The sequence below is a fragment of the Anser anser genome (assembly GCF_964211835.1).
Source record: "Anser anser genome assembly, chromosome: 22".
In the NCBI taxonomy this organism is placed as follows: Eukaryota; Metazoa; Chordata; class Aves; order Anseriformes; family Anatidae; genus Anser; species Anser anser.
In genome coordinates, this window is record NC_139743.1 from 4,016,603 (window position 1) to 4,032,305 (window position 15,703).

The 15,703-nt window shown below is 47.1% G+C and overlaps 1 protein-coding gene across 2 annotated transcripts in view; it reads right to left on the reverse strand.

The window, feature by feature from the left end:
• The window catches only part of LOC310885252 (uncharacterized protein), a 95,382-nt gene that overhangs the window by 16,964 nt on the left and 62,715 nt on the right, over positions 1-15,703 (reverse strand). For both annotated transcript variants that reach the window (XM_083808378.1, XM_083808379.1), the window contains exons 3-5: positions 7,225-7,369; positions 6,836-6,885; positions 67-122 (exon numbers count right to left, since the gene is read on the reverse strand). In XM_083808378.1, coding sequence (XP_083664504.1) covers positions 67-122; positions 6,836-6,885; positions 7,225-7,369 — 251 coding nt within the window. The remainder of the gene's footprint in view (positions 1-66; positions 123-6,835; positions 6,886-7,224; positions 7,370-15,703) is intronic.

Sequence of the window (15,703 nt, forward strand, 5' to 3'; positions counted from 1 at the left end):
GAAGTTGATACGTGTCATGTCTAACTCCACAGAAAAGGAGGATTTGTGACTCACAAAGGTACTTACACTTCCTTGGTTTGATGCCTGGCTCGGAAAGGCTCCTCCTGGCTGAACCGGTGCCTCTGTAAGAAAAACGCAAACACATGGAGCTCCTGCTGGGGCCTGGGAGTGAGAAGGAGGTGTCCTGCTGTCCAGGTACGGTCTGGGTAAGCTGAACAGGAACACCCAGAGCCCCTCGAGATCACTGTACCTGTCTGAGAAACCCTTGCAGGCTTCTCTCCTCCCCTCTTCCCAATGACACCATGCTTATAGCCAGCTCGAGTCCCAGCCAAGCCCTATTTACAGGGAGGGAGCTAGGGCACCTCCATTTAAGATTTTGGAAAATCTCACGTAATTCGAGGGCTGTGGAAGTACCTCAGGAGAGGGAGCAAAGTTCACCAGGACGATGTCCAGGACGCTCACTGCCCCTCGACCTGGGTGGCTGCAGAGCAGCACAGCTGGGGGCAGAACTGCCAGGGAAAGAGCCTGTGCAGCCCTTCAAACACCGATTTCCAGGAGATACAGGTGGGAAACACAAAGTCAAGAGATGATGCTAGGCAGGCTTCCTTTACTTATTTTGTAAATAAGTAAAATCCTCCCCCAGTCCACTAATATTAGCTCTGGTGTGGAGGCTATTACCTGCACTCTTGTTTTAAACTCTTTTTTTTTTTTTCAGTGTAGCACCTACCATTAGGTGGCTGTTCACGCTTTGTTGGGATCATTACTATTGGTGCTTCTGTTTGTTGTTTTATACATCATTTCCCCCCCCTTCTTGATTTTTAAATGCCCTTTGTTGCGTTCAGCTAGTGTTCAACTTCATTTATTCCTACGAGTGAAAACCCTGTGTTTAATGCCACGCAGGATTCCTTCCACTTCACGGCCTGGTAATGAGCTCTCTCCAAATTACTCTGCCTTGAGAGTATTCTTGGTAAGGAAATATGCAACATCTGAATTCACCAAGTATTTTTAAAGTTTGATGCGTTTAAATCTTGGCCTCTGCAGATTGAACCTTCGGTTAAGCTCCAATTTTTATTCAGTCCTATAATCACACATACTTGAGGGTGATTTATCATTTCCCAGTAAATATGGAGCAAAACATGCTCCCTTCACACCTTTGGGATCTAGGGTGTGATCGGGGTGCCTGCGAGGGACCAGCCCGTGCTGCATCTCTCACCAGCGGTGCTGCCCCGCGGAGATGGCCCGCGCCGAGCTCAGCCACGCCAGGAACCAGAGCTGCCAAGTGCGATTTCTGGCTGGGGCAACCAGGCAACTTTCAGACATATGTGAAATTTAATTTGAAAATTAGCATTATTGGTCCCAGCATAAACAGGAGGAGAGAGAACAGGCTTTGCATTTTCTGCTTTATGGGCTTGGAGGTAACGGGAAAATCTTCCAACATATGATTGTTTACCAGAGCCGCAGTCGCAACATCCAACATACTCCAGATTTTTTAAAGCGTTTGTAATAACAATGGTCCAGATCTGTATCTTAGAGAAGCCAAAGAGCGTCTTTCACTTGGATTCTACTGAGCCATATCCTTAGCAGGCATAAAATGGCCCAGCTCCAAAAAAATTAGCAGAGCTGCAAACATTGACACCAACTAAGGATCTGGCCATATGTGGATTTGGATGAACACTTTGATTTTATATTTTCCAGGCATAGTGCAAAACATTGGCTAATTGGCAACATTTGTATTTAAAAGGCAGTTAAAATAGTAACTGTATTTATACATCCGTGTATAGAAAAATAGATGCAGAGTGGGAGGAGAGAACTCAATGGATGCAATCTTCTGGAATGAAGAAGCTGAAATTCAGTTTTAGGGCAGCAACAGGCTCCCTTTGCAGCCTCCTGTCATTTATTTCCAGCCCATTGCTTTGCAGACCTTAGATTCTTCTCGGGACTGCTTTTGAATTTAGAACAAGTAACGCAGCGATACTAACAGAAAGGCCAAGTGGCTTTTCAGACGTGTATTTTTTTATTAACCTGCAGGTCCCCAGCTTTCAGCTAGTTGGTAAGTTGGGACAATTATAAAACTGTTTTGCTGCTCCCTTTTGCACAGAGAATCCAGATGAAGATGAAGTGGAAGCCGTGCAGTGTCAGGAAGGGTGAAATCTCTCTGAAATTTCACACACACACACACGCACACAGACAAACTGCAGAGCAGCAGGAGAAAAGCAAACGCATCTTGGTCCTGCCTCCGAGGGGAACTGGAATATTGGGAAACCCTACCCCAGGCAGCTGAGCTGGTGGTTTCTTGCCCATTTCCTATTTTTGTTCCTCGATTTATCACTGATGTAGCACAGGAATGAAGTGCCTGGCCCCGAGGTGAAGCCGCAGCAGGACGCTGGCCCGGCCTCCCTGCGAGGGGTGCTGCAGAAGCAGGCAGAGGTGGCAAATATTGACTTTAGGTTTGTTTGCGTGAGCCTGATATGAATCCCCACACAAGCCCAGCTATTTATCAAGTGAAAAACTATCCCATTATGAGTCCCTGCTCCAGAACCAATATTTGATTTTAATATTATGTGTACAGGCACTTGTAAAATAAACAGCCCTGTTTGCGCTGGTATCCAGGCTCTCGCAGACAGCGAGTCAGATACATTGTTCTGCTCGCCTCTCCCCTTCCAGAGCAAGACCATGCAAAACTCTGGGGAAGAGGATAGAAATTGAAACAAAAAGTACAGATCTGGATTTCAGGGCTGGGAAAGACGTGAAGCTGTTGCCATGGCCTGTGCTGGAGACAACAGTAGATTTAATCAGTTAAATCTTTCCTCAGCTGCCACCTCCATGTGAAGAGCGCTTGTGGCAATAAGCTCTCCACTTTGGGGAATGCAGCACCAAGAAGTAAGCAAATCAAAGACAAAAATGATGGCTTAAAGGTGACAATTTCTGTGAACCTTTTCACACCAGCCTTACCACCGCTCCACAGAGCTAGTTCAGCACCAGTTGCCTGCTTCCTACTGAAAAAGCCCTCCCATGCAGTGCTTGGAAGAGGGCAGCTCTGTGACGCTGTGAGCATTTGCCTCCGTAGATGACCATCCTATGGGATAATTTGGCTCTTAGGGTCGTCTTCTGAGTTCTTTCACAGCTTCATGAATCTGAAATTACCCCTTCGAGCTGATGGATTTGCTCTTGGGTAGATCAGGAGCCCAAGGAGAACCTAGGCTGTAATTTTGATTTCTTCCACAGATTGAACTTGCAGTTTATCAGTTGCATCTGCGGGCTACAAGGCTCTCCGCAGTCTGGACAGATGGTTTGAAAGATATAAAGGGTATGAGAGGAATAATCCAGCCATATCCTGCTGGACTTAGCATCTCCTCTGTGCCATTCTCATTTCATGCCCTGGGTCCCTCAGGGGAACTCATCAAACCCTGTTTGCTTTGACCAGACAAATGTTTCTTTCCAGTAGTTTGAACTGCAGTATTAAGAGGCCTGTTTAATTAAGGTTTCTGCCACTTAAATCAAGCAGAACACCATGCAGAGCACTGAGTAATAGGACCCTGATCTCCACAGCAGCTTTTTTTTTCCCACCATACAGAAAAATAAATGGCATTCATGCAACTCACCAATCTGCTGTGTGCTTTCCAGCAGAGGTCTCTGATGCAAATTACGAGCGCATGAGCTCTTGCCTCTTCTGTGCCAGGGACAGCAATAGGGGAGGGGGGGGGACACTGCCTCCCGCATGCTGGGATGAGGCACTTGGAAGTCCTCATGTACGTGCCTGAAAGGCTGGAGCACTGTGTGGCAAGGTAAAGTCTTCCCCGCTCCCTAAAATTCCCATTCACCCTGCCAAGCTGAACGTGCTGTCTGTATTCCAGTCCCTGCTTCGATGCTCCTGCTGCAGGGATGGAAACTCTGCTGGCTGCTACACCAGGTGGCCCTGAGGACGTGACCAAGGCCGCTCTGCTGGTGCTGCAATGGGGCTGTGTTTTGCAGCTGACTTCTTATTTAATTTCTTCTCTTTTGGCTTGAGAGGAATTCTCTTTTCTTGGCTTTCATCTTTCTGGAAAGCAGCAGGTGTTTTCAGTGTCTCTAATTCTTGAGGATAAATATATTTGTTGCTTCACCTGTAGCTACTCCTTAATAGCACTCCTGTTTACATTATGGCTGGGATATGCTCATCTCTGTCTGTCTTTATTTCCAGGTTTCATTCCACTCCCATATGCAAAGCAGAGCCAGTAAATCTCATTTCATCAGGGTGTATTCATAATGAATTCATATCCAAGCCTCTTCACAGACTTTTGGCTTTAATTTATTGCATTTACACCTCCAAATAAGCAACATCTTTTCGTCTTGCACAAGAATAACGTTTTCAGAAGATGTTAGAGCTAGATAGGATAACTGTAGGAGTTCCTAGGAGAACTATTTGGCGAACCAAAGCTGGGCTGTGGATTCCCAGCTGTAACCTATTCTACACCTTGCACATGAAGCCATTCTGTTTCTTCTGTGCCTATATTTCTTTAGAGTCATGGCATTGTAACTGAAATATTGTTTCTTCCCATGCTCTAGTAAGCAAGTCCCTTTTTTGTGAAGCATTTCCCAGGTCACCGGTATTCAGCTCATGGGCTCCGGCTGGTCCTGAATTTTCATTTTTTTTCCCATTGATTTATTTGCAAACTTCAGTATCTCTTTAGCCCGTCTCTGAACAATGTAAGTGGGTCGAGGAGAACTAAACTCTCCAAACACCAGCGTCCTAATTAATGTTCAAAATTAAAGTGCTAATTGTGAAATGGCGTGTGATTCAGCTGCCTCCATTCAAAAGCCTTTTATCAGTGTGCTCGAGGCATGCTTTTCCTTTGTTTTGAGGCTGCAGAGGGGGATTGCAGGGACCTTATAAAAACCTGGTAACTGCTCAGTTCGCCTGGGATGCTTTGACAGAGCCACGCTGGGGGCAGCAGCACGTGCTGTGACGCCGCCAACCTCACTGGGTCAAACCCTCCAAGGAGCGATGCTGCTTGGCTTTGAAACCCAAACACCAGGCAGGGAGCTGCTTTCTGCTCGACTGCAGGACTTGGGAACAGTGGGAGAAATGCAATCGCTTTCGAGTGTTAGAAACACAGAGACCGGGGAATTTATGAGTCTCACCTCTTTTGCTAAAGCAGGTCCATTAAGCGGACTGCCACTGGTCCTTTCTTCTTGCACCAGCTAGGCTTGAAGATTGTTTTTCCCAGTGACTCATCAGCCGCTTTGTATCATTTAATGCTTTCAGAGATAAATAATCCATGACATCATCTAACAAAGAAAGCAATTGTAAAAAAAAAAAAAATCAATTGTTCTTGGCACCTATTGTGAGCAGGAAACCTTTGGTGGTGGATATTGAGTTACATTCACTGTTTTAGACATTTTTTGGCTGATACTTGGTGCCAGAGGATTCCAGAGCACGAAATAATTTCTTGACGTGGTGTGTTAGTCAGGGATATCAGAGACTTCTGCATCAGCAGGACAATATATGGCACTTCGCTGTGAGTCATCAAGCCTGTTCCCAGCTTTGTGCTGTGACTTGTGTGACCTTGCGGAAATCACTCCTCCTTTCTCTGCCAGCCCAGCCCTCACGCAGCTATTTCACCCTTCTGGCTGTTTGTGGCAGGGCCTTCTCTTGCTCGCTGCCCATAAATCATCTAGCTCCGCAGGGCTAACCCTTGTTTGGCACTAGACCTCTTTTATGGGCTTCCAGGGAATACAAACAATAACATCAAGGTACTGAACATCAGCACAGACACAATAGCAACGAGATCTGCCTGAGAACAGAGATACCTCTTCAGCAAAGCCCTGGTTTGTGAGGTGTTAAATTAGATTAGGCTTTGGAGAATAATGAAGGAAATCCAAAGTATCAGGGGTCCTTTACAGCACCTTACACTGCCCTCCCCCTGCACCGCTGTCTCTGCACAAAGGAGCTGGTCTTTGGATCACCCTGGTTCAAAATGCCCCCTCCTCTACAGCAAATTCCAGGAACTCAGAGAGACCTCAGTGTTCATAAATCAGAAATATCCCCAAAATACGTCCTTAAAGAACAGCCTCTCCCCCCCCAGCCCGTCGCTTGCTCCCTTGGACAAAGCAGCAGCCGCTTCCTGGGAGTTTTGGCACAAGCTCGCCTTGCCCTGGCACTGCAGGACTTTGCTTACATTCATTAGTGCTCCATTGCATTTGCATAAGCAATGTCTCAACAAGCATGGCCCTTTATCACTGTGATTCATGGAAATGACACAGTGGATGGTTGTGCTAACTTCGCCTTGAAATTAGGATGATTTATTCATTAGGAGGGTTTGTTATGAAGTCATTGCCATTGCTGTTGTCTCTGCACACAATTAGAAACAAGGGTGCTATGAGAGAGGTACAGGGTAGGATGAAAGTCTCCTGGGGGGCCTCCCTTGTCTGTGCTCTTCAAAGTGTGCAAGTAGAGGGCAGGAGAAGAGCAAAGCAGGGCTCGGATACACTGACAAAACTTCAGGGCACAGAGCAGATCATTATGAATTCTTGTGCTATCCGCTCTAATCGCATTAGTCGTGATGGATTCTGGTGGTGTCCGTGCTGTAATTTCCATTGCTGGTCGGCACTAGTCCACTTAACGTCCACTTTCTGTGGAGTGTTTCCAAGCAATTAGTATTCTCTTCTTTTATCCGAGGGGTCATGGGTTACAGTATGCTACTGAGGAGGACGGGCTGGAAGCAGAGGGAGGGGGGCCAGCACCTCCATCCACAGGGAAAGAGGACAAACCATGGCTCAGCTCACTACAGAGAGACTGGGTGCTGCCTTCCCACCTGCTGAGCCCTGCAGGGCGACCTGTAGGATCACACCTTACCTTTCTCAGATGAAATCCTAGCTCCATCTTCTAGTTTCTCTTCAGGATTGCTGTGGGAGAAAGATCTCTCAGCAACACGGTGCAAGGGGCTTATTCCCACATCTGTAGCCGAAATGCCCCCTTGCTTCTCTGAATTCACATTGTGCCTTCAGTAACACACCTGTTATGGATGATGTTTGCAAGCTGATCACTTATCCACTCCTATGAACCATGGGGTGATACACACGCTTCTATTTATACCCCCAAAGACACTAGAAAAACATGCCCTGATCTGCACCTCCAGCTCCCAGAGGGGTGATCAGGCACCCTCAGCAATGCCTGAAAACGCCGAGCTGTTATCCAAGTCTCAAAATAATTAGCCAGCCCACATGTTGCAGGTGTTTCCTTACTTTTGGAGCTTGACCATGTTGCCACGTCTGCTCCCCAGATGCTGCAGGGTGCTGAGGAGCGGACAGGCTCCCTGGAGACAGCCATGGAGTGTCACGGGGAGGTGAAGAGAAGGATATTTGGTGCTGCTTCTCAGCAGAAACTGCCCTGGGAAAAGGTCAGGAATGTCAATTAAACAGAAAAGGAAAAGAGAGCAGGAGAATTATGCACACTTTCTCTGATCACTGCCTTCGTGTATCTCTCCTTGAGGCCCACAATTGGTGTGCCACGTGCACCCATCAGCATCCCAGAGCACGGCACAAGCGCTCCCATGCTGAGCAGGGCTCCCACCAGGCTCCCACCCCCATCCACGTAAGGACACAAAGCTCTGCTTTCAGGGATGGGGCTGAGAGAGGGAGGGACGGCAGGGGGCAGGCCAGCTTTCAGATCGCTCTTCTGCCCCCAGGAGCTTCCTATGAGCATCACCAAGTTGTCTGCGTGCTGCTGGCAGGGGTTCAAACCAAGCCAGAAAGGAGGATGCTGCAGTTCTCCGTGTGGTCTCACGTAGCTGGGGCTGAAGGAGGACTGTCATATAATCATGTTTCAAGACACTTTATCTCAGACATCGGCTACTGCCTCCACAGGAGAGCCCCATCCTGGCCTCTTCTGGACCCCTGGAAGAACATTGTGCCACCAACTTCTGATAGCGCTTCCTGAACCGAAAGGAACAGCTTGCCCGCAATATTTTAAAACCTAGATGCCCATGGAGCATTTGAACCTAGATGTTCTTTGCATCCTCTTCTTCAGTAATAAATTGTGTTGCTCTTCCAAACGCTCAGTCCGTTCTGGGGACAAAGCGTGAGCGGGGCCATCCAAACGCAGCCTGACCTCCTCGTGCATCGGAACACATTTATTTCTCTCCCGAGGTATGGGTACGAGAAAGTGACTTACGCAAGAGGAAATCAATAGAGCTCATCAAAACCGGAGCACTGGGTTGGGGAATTCCAAATATTTTGAACTTAATTGTTCGGTGCTTGTTTTTTAAAATTTATGTTCTAGATTAACACTTCAAAGTTTCCTCTGAATTACTCTGATAAATTCCCACAAATTAGGAAGACTTGGGACTGCTGAAAAGTTTTTGCTTGAAAGGTGTTTCAATAGCAGCATAACGTCAATATGAGATACGTGATGTCTGTATCATGCAGCACAGCTTCCACCCTTATGGAAATAGCAGCAGAACACTGACCTGCTCACCTCGACTTTTCCCGAGTGGAAGCTCCATTTCCATTTTTCCCATGAAATATTCTGGGTTTGATAATGGAGTGGCACTTTGTAACAGAAAACATCGAGCAGTTCTTGAGAACAAAGGCCCGTGTGACCCCCTCCTTCCTCAGCAGCATTCCCCGGGGGTACTTTTACACCCACGACCACCTCTGCAGCCCCCGGTGCCGCGCTGGCAGCCTGCAGCAGCCTCCAACACCGATCCCAGGCGGATCACCGGGCAGGGATCTCGGCAGTGCCACCGAGCAGATCCATAAAAAGCTCTCTGGCAATCCAACGGATGAGAGTAAAACATTTCTTTCAGAGCAGAGCTTTATACGATGCTTAAAAATATTTTGTGCTCGACTCAGTGTGCTAATTGGCAGGGCTTCAGCTGCTGGCCCGGCTCTGGCAGCAGCTCCAGGGCAGAGCAGCGAGCGGCTCTCCCCGCGCTTGCAAAAACCCCGAGTGCAAACCATTTCCATGCTCTCTCCTCTCTCTTTGGCAGGACAGTTTGCTTCTTTTTCGCTCATGTGAATCCCTCTGGCGCTGCCGGGAGAGGCACGCTGCCTCCTCGAGCCACGGAGCTTTCTCACAGACGGGGCCAGGGAGCTCAGCCTGCCCAAAAGCAGCTCTGGGAAGCTCAGCTCGGCTCCCGCTGGGCTGCGGCTGCTCCAGCAAGTGCTGGCCTCATGCTCCAGGTTTGCAGTGAAGACAGACTGCATGTACCAAGTACATCGCAGGAGATCCATCACGTGGCCACGTGGTGGAGTTTCCTTGGGAACCCATCTTCCACCTGTGGGGAAACCCTCACAGCTCTTCCTGTATTAATTACTATTTTTTCCCTGACCTCTCTGGCAAAGCGCAGTGTATTTCCTGAGAAGCTCACAGAGCCAGTGCACGGAGCTGATTCTCATACCCGTACTCTCAGCCTTGTCCATTTACAGCCCCCAGGACAGCTCATCCAGCCACATCTCCCTGCAAAGAGCCCCTCACCCACCAAACCTTTCTGCAACTCCCTTTGCAAACTGCAGTGCAATTACATTTTTTCCCCCCTGGTGAACTCTGCTCCTGTTTAATGCCACTACGTGTTGTAACAGAAATAAGCAATGTTTCTAGGCATCTGTCAGATGATGTTGCCAGCAGGTACCGCAAATATTTTAGACATAAAGCAGCAACACAAGGAACAAGGTTACCTAAAATTGCCATTAAACCATATGGAAGCAAACAGTCAAAATTGCCTTGCAATCCACAGAGCAAAATAATCAATGTCACTTGAATGCGACTGAAGTGTAGGAGGCCCTTTGTCGTATTTGGTTTGTGTACAGGATTATATCGGAAATTGATCCTGTTTCTTTAAGCAAATAGGCTTTGTTTGTTTAAATTACATGGATGATTTTTTTTTTTTGGTATATCCTTCCCCTAATTTGAGAGATGAAAGTACAGATACGAAAGACTGGCTTTTCTCAAAGGTACTACAAAATTCCTCCAGTAATCCCCATTAGCGGGGAAAAAACAGGACCAAGAGCTCAGGCATTCTGACCACAGAATTCAGGAGTTAGGGATGGTTATTTAAATATTTCCATACCTAGAAATGCAAAGAACCCATAGGTGTGTTTCTCACAGGCAACTCTAGGAGTTAAAGATCTAACTGTCCTTAAAAACATTTTATCACCAGGGCAATCAGGCACCACACAACAAAATTTTTCTGGCAGAGGATGAGCCAGGCAGGCAGCTTGATGCTGAGACCTTAAGAAGAAGCCTACTATAGCCATGAGACTCCACTGTCCTCTGTGGTTCCCCTCCAAAACTCACTGATGGCCTGGAGAGAAATACCAGGCTCTGAGCCCAAAACTGAGCGAAGTTACCATGTGACTGGATTGGCTGGTTTGTGTGAAGCGATGCAGGCGTGGGAAATTGATTTTTTTTTCCACCTCCTCTTCTCTATTCTTTCCCAAGAGAAAAAAATATTGAATTTGTGCCCCTCCAGGCACTTCGTAACATACATGTAAGCCACCAATGTGGTGATCTGAAGGCAGAGGAAGATGTGCTCCCTCTTCCATTTTTCTTGGGATGTTGTGCCAAGGCATCCCATGAAGAACTGCACCTTGAGAAAATTTTATCCAGACAGGACTTCCCCTGATCTCTTTACTCTGCTCAAATGTAGGAGGCGGCTTAGGCTCAGAGCTGGGACAAGCAAAGCAGATCACACCCTAGGGGTGGAAAATCCCAATGGGTTATTTTGCCACAGTGCCTCTGGAATAAGGTTTGTTCCCCCCTTTCCCTTCCCTTCTACACCCTACACAGACAGCACAGCAAGGTCGGTGCCTTGAGGCCACAAAGGGACACGGCCACCAGGGCTGTAGCCAGCAGCAGCTGCAGGACGCGCTCCTCTCATCACCGAGTCCTGGGGAGTTGAGAAAGTGACGCCGGGGGAAGCACCTTATTGTCTCTTCTTGGCAGCCCTCTAATCTATGGGTGCTGTCAGAAGAAATGAAATAAACCTGCTTACTACAGATTGGCCTGTCTCTCTTTACTGCGTCTCCGGGTGATGGATGAGTGCTACTCGTGATCTTTGAGAAGCAGCTGTAACTTTCAGAGGTCTAACTAAAGCCAGGAGCTGTAATTGCTGTGTTGCTTCATTGACAGGGCAACCAAGAAGCAATAATCATTACCCCCTGCAAAGGTTAACTCCTTTGTATCTCTGCAGGATGAGAGAGAGTCAGGAACAGAGCCGTTCCTGGGTGTAATTTCAGCAGATAAGCCCTGCAGCAAGGCTGATGCCTTCAGGTTTCGGAAGAGCAGACCGGTGCCCCCCTCCTGGGTGCCTCACCCCATGGGTGAGGCCTCTCCAAGGACACAGAGCCTGCTGCTGCCCCTCCGACTGGCTTCCTGGCGTCTCGCTGCCTCCTGCTGCTGGGCTGCTGAGGAGAGGGATGGAGTGGTTCTGGTCCTGCACATCAGAGCGGCTGCAAAGCAGGAAGAGATGGACCATGGAGGCGTGCCTGGAGGCCTGGCAGAAAGTTCCAAGAGGAGGAAAAAAGAGATGGAAGCTGGGGAAGAAAGCAAAGCAGGAAGCAGCAGATGGATCTTTGTCCTCCCCTTTGCCCATCCCTGCTAGGCACCACTGGTGCGTGCTGTACGTCAGAGCAAAGCAGAGGTTAGGCATGGCTACACAGGCAGGATGCAGAGCAGAGCTATTTCAGGGGGCAGGAGTTGTTGCTGAACTTGCTCGGCCCTCACTTGCTGCCTGGAAAGATGCTGTTCTCCCCTGTACGTTGTTCTGTGTGAAATGCTGCTGATTCTGTAGCATGTCAGCGTGACTCGGTGCTGGAAGAAACCCCAGTGCAAACACAGAGCCTTCTGCAAAGCCGGTTGTGTCTGACAGATGGGGGCTGTAAGGGGGTGTCTGCGTACGTGTGGGCTGTGTGTAGGGGAGAGGGAAACAGCTTTTGAAAAATGGTGACGTTAAGAGTAAAAACAGTTCAGCAGCAATTGATCCTGAGGAAAGCTTATTATGAAGAGCCACCAAACTGCAGGGATTCGAACTGCCCTGCACGCATGGAGCTGGAGGGTCAGGTCTGGGATTAGAGGCAGGCTGCATCATTCCTTTCTTACCAAGACGTGGGAGAGAAGTAGTAAGCTTGGTTAAAGGAACGAATTAGCAAAGTGGCACTGGGGATGAAGGAAGGTGGGTTATTCAGACCCTTGGGCAAGATGAGCTCTTATTTTTACTGCGCTCTGAGTTTAAAGGTTCTTAATGGGACTGTAACACAAAAGATTCAACTCTATGTGTATGCAGATAACATCTCCACACTGTCTTCCTGATGGAAAAATACCTTGTTTCAAAAGTAATAACCATAAAGCCAAAATCCTCATTGTTGTGTGACCAAGAATGACTTCTTCACAGGTTCCTCAACACTACTCTTCAGGAAATAATGTATTCGGATGCCCAAACTAGAACAGGCAGGGGCTGAGACCAGACAACTAATGAAGAAACTATTTATTTTGTTTCAAAAAATCATTTGGATCAGGTCTCTGAATGGATGTGTACTGTTTCCATAGCAACGCATAGCAAAACAGAGAGAAAGCAAAGCAAAAGTCATTGAAATTCTGGCTTTGGCATCAAAGAAAACATCAAGACAAAAGCTATACCAAAAAAATGGGGACAAGACAGCGATAATGGGGCAGAAAAACTGGAAGAATAAGAAAACGCCGACCTCTCCTTTTCTCTCTCGAACTTGTAGCCTTTTGGTTGGGAGAAGCACCAGGACTAGGTGGGAATCAGACCTTAGATATTTTCCATATTTCCTACCACAACAAATAAATCAGGGCCTTTTGTTCTGCAGGCGTAAACCCTCCCTGGATGCCATCAAGAAGGATCTGAAGAGAGCAGGAATATTTCCTAGCTTTCAGCTCAGTCTTTCAGTGCCTCAACACCGCAGCTGCTGTTTCCAACTTGCCTGACATATCTCAGAGCACATCCTGAAGCCCAGGGACACACAAAATTTATGTTCCCACATGGGTGAACGCACAAGGTGCAGAAGCCAGCTAGCTCCAAATAACCCCTCTCACCTGCGCCCTGCATCTTGTGCCATCATTTACTGCAGTGCAAGGCACAGCTTGTGACACCTTTGGCATTTCTATTGTTATTTTTATTAATGACTTGCCCTACATCAATGTCTGTCAGTCCTGACTGACATAAAAGCAATAAAGTTAGCCTAAGCTCTAGACTGATCTCATAACTTGACAGCAACACAACCTCATGACTGATCTAGAATAAGTAATGTTCAGATGCCAGAGCTGTGACCCAAACGCCTTCATTAGGAGCACAGTTGCTTGAGTTTCCCTCTCTTGTCAATGGAGAGAAAGACAAAAAACACCTCCAGAGAAAGTCTCTCTGCATTGATTTGCAAGTCTAGAGCAAACTCAGCTCAATGCCTAAGTTAAGGAAAAAACCCTCTTTCACAGAAATCGAAGAACTGTAGCAGGCAGAGTCACTAGAACTTCTTTAAAAACACATCTCTTGGTTATGGTGCATGAAGTGAAGCTTTTTTTTCCTTTCTGTTTAGGGCACATGTGTTCGATTGCCTCAATTTTCTTTTGAAAGGATTTAATTGCTTGTTTCTTTTCAAAATTCAACAAAGCATTTGGAGAAACAAAACTTCCACACCTAATCTTCAGTTAAACAGACACCCTGCCTTGCTTCTACTGCATAGAAGAAATTATTCTATTCAAAGACATTTGTGCATTCAACTTGGCTAAAACCAAATCAAATTACCAGTACAAAATGTGCGATATTTAATTTGGTTGCACCAACTTGAAAGTGCGCGATGAGTCATGGAGTGATCTTGAGCTCCTGTAATTACATCTTAACATTACTGAACCAAAAACCAGAGAACAGAAGCAAGACCTTGTTTACCTCTAAGACCACCTCCATTGAGGTACAGGGTCTGATATCAACATGAACAGTACCCTTGGTAATAATTTCTATGCCATCTTTCAGGGCTGCTTCTGGGGAACTTGGTTTCTTCTAGGCAATTCTGTGCAGCCACTGGCCGAGTTCAATCACAGCAGGCTGAGGGTGTTTGTTTCTGAGCAGGGGAATAGCACAAGCCAGACAACTACTTCTCCACAGCTTCAAAACTCTTGAGAGAACGAGGCCAGGCCATCACTTGCAGAGAGAAGCTACATCACCAACCCCACCTAGGCTAGAAAGAAACACTGATCCCTGGTTTTGCCTTGGAAACTGAGAAAATCCAAAGTTATCTCTCTCCAAGAAAATACAGGCCGATGGCAGGAGAGGTGACTGTAGTGCCAGAGCAATCGGTGATGTGATGGCTGCCCAGTGAGGCTGGAAGACAGAGTCCTGGGTAAGATGGGGTGCCTTATCCTTTTTGTGTGCAGCTGCAAGTGCCTCCCAGAGATTCTCAGCAAAAAAAAATCCAATGCAAAGTTTTTCCTTGATCCTTTTGTGCATTAAAGGGGCAAGGAAAGATGCCTGCAATCCCTAGAGCATTTCTAGAGCAGAAAGCCTCAGAGTGTTTTATACAGCAAATGCAAAAGAAAAAAATCAATAAAGCAAAAACCCTTGTCCAGTGACACAGGACAATATATAAAGCATTCTGGCCTCGGACTTTCAGCTCCGGGAAACTGAAGACTTCTCAACTGCCCTGGACACCAGAGAACTGGTTCTGTTTCACCCATGTTAAAGGAGCATTAGGCTCTTTGGCCTCAAATTTCTGATCCAGACCCCCACTCACATAGATCAGGGTAGCTCCATTGGTTGTTGACTACACAGAGCTGATTTACACCCTTGAGCACGTGGTCCTTGTTTTGCTATGACCAGAAGCTGCTTTGCCTGCTGTTTCCCTGCTGACAGCCAGTGACACCCAAGCGATCCTGATGTAGCTGGCGAGGCGGCTGCCAGCTCCGCCAGCCCTTCCCGCAACACGTTCCCCTCCTGGTCAGACCCTCAAGGCTAACTTGCATCAGTAGGAGTACTACATGCGCTATAATTTAAAATCTATTAACTCCGAACATCAGTACACCACATAAACTTAACTGGCCCTTGCAAGGCTGCAGTTAGTTCCTGTCCCTAGTTATTCCTATAAATCACCCCAGATAGGCTAGGGCCCGATCAATGGGAAAAAATTATACCATAACATTAGATTTCATCATACACGACTTGAACTATTACTTTTCTGTCTTGTGGTATGAAGAATCATGAAAATTAATAGTCTCTCTGTGCCCAAACGAAGTGTTTATGGGGCAGAGCATTACCTATCCTGTATTTCTTGCTTAAAACCATCCATTAATTTCTTTGCACTTACACCCGGTCAATCGTTATTTTAAGAATTGCTATTGTACCAAAAACACTGAAACCTAATGGGATTTTTTTTTTGTTTTACAGTTTCCTGCTCCAGAAACCCTTCACATCAAAGCGTTATGCCACACAAAGCTTCTCAGGACTCAGCTCTGGCCATTGCTCAGAAAACAGGCTGCTCTCCTGGCAGCACAGACCGAGCACCTCCGGGCTGCTCTCAGGGGCACCCAGATCAAAGTCTCAACAGATTTCTCTATAGAGACACAGGAAATCTGCCACCACCCGTTGTCTCCAAGGACAGCATCTTTCTGGGATGCTTGTTAATCCTGGCCTGGAGAAACCTTGCAAATTGAAAGACATAGCACCTCTAAGGCTATTGCACTTCTTCAAAACACTAAAAAGCAAGGAAAATTAGT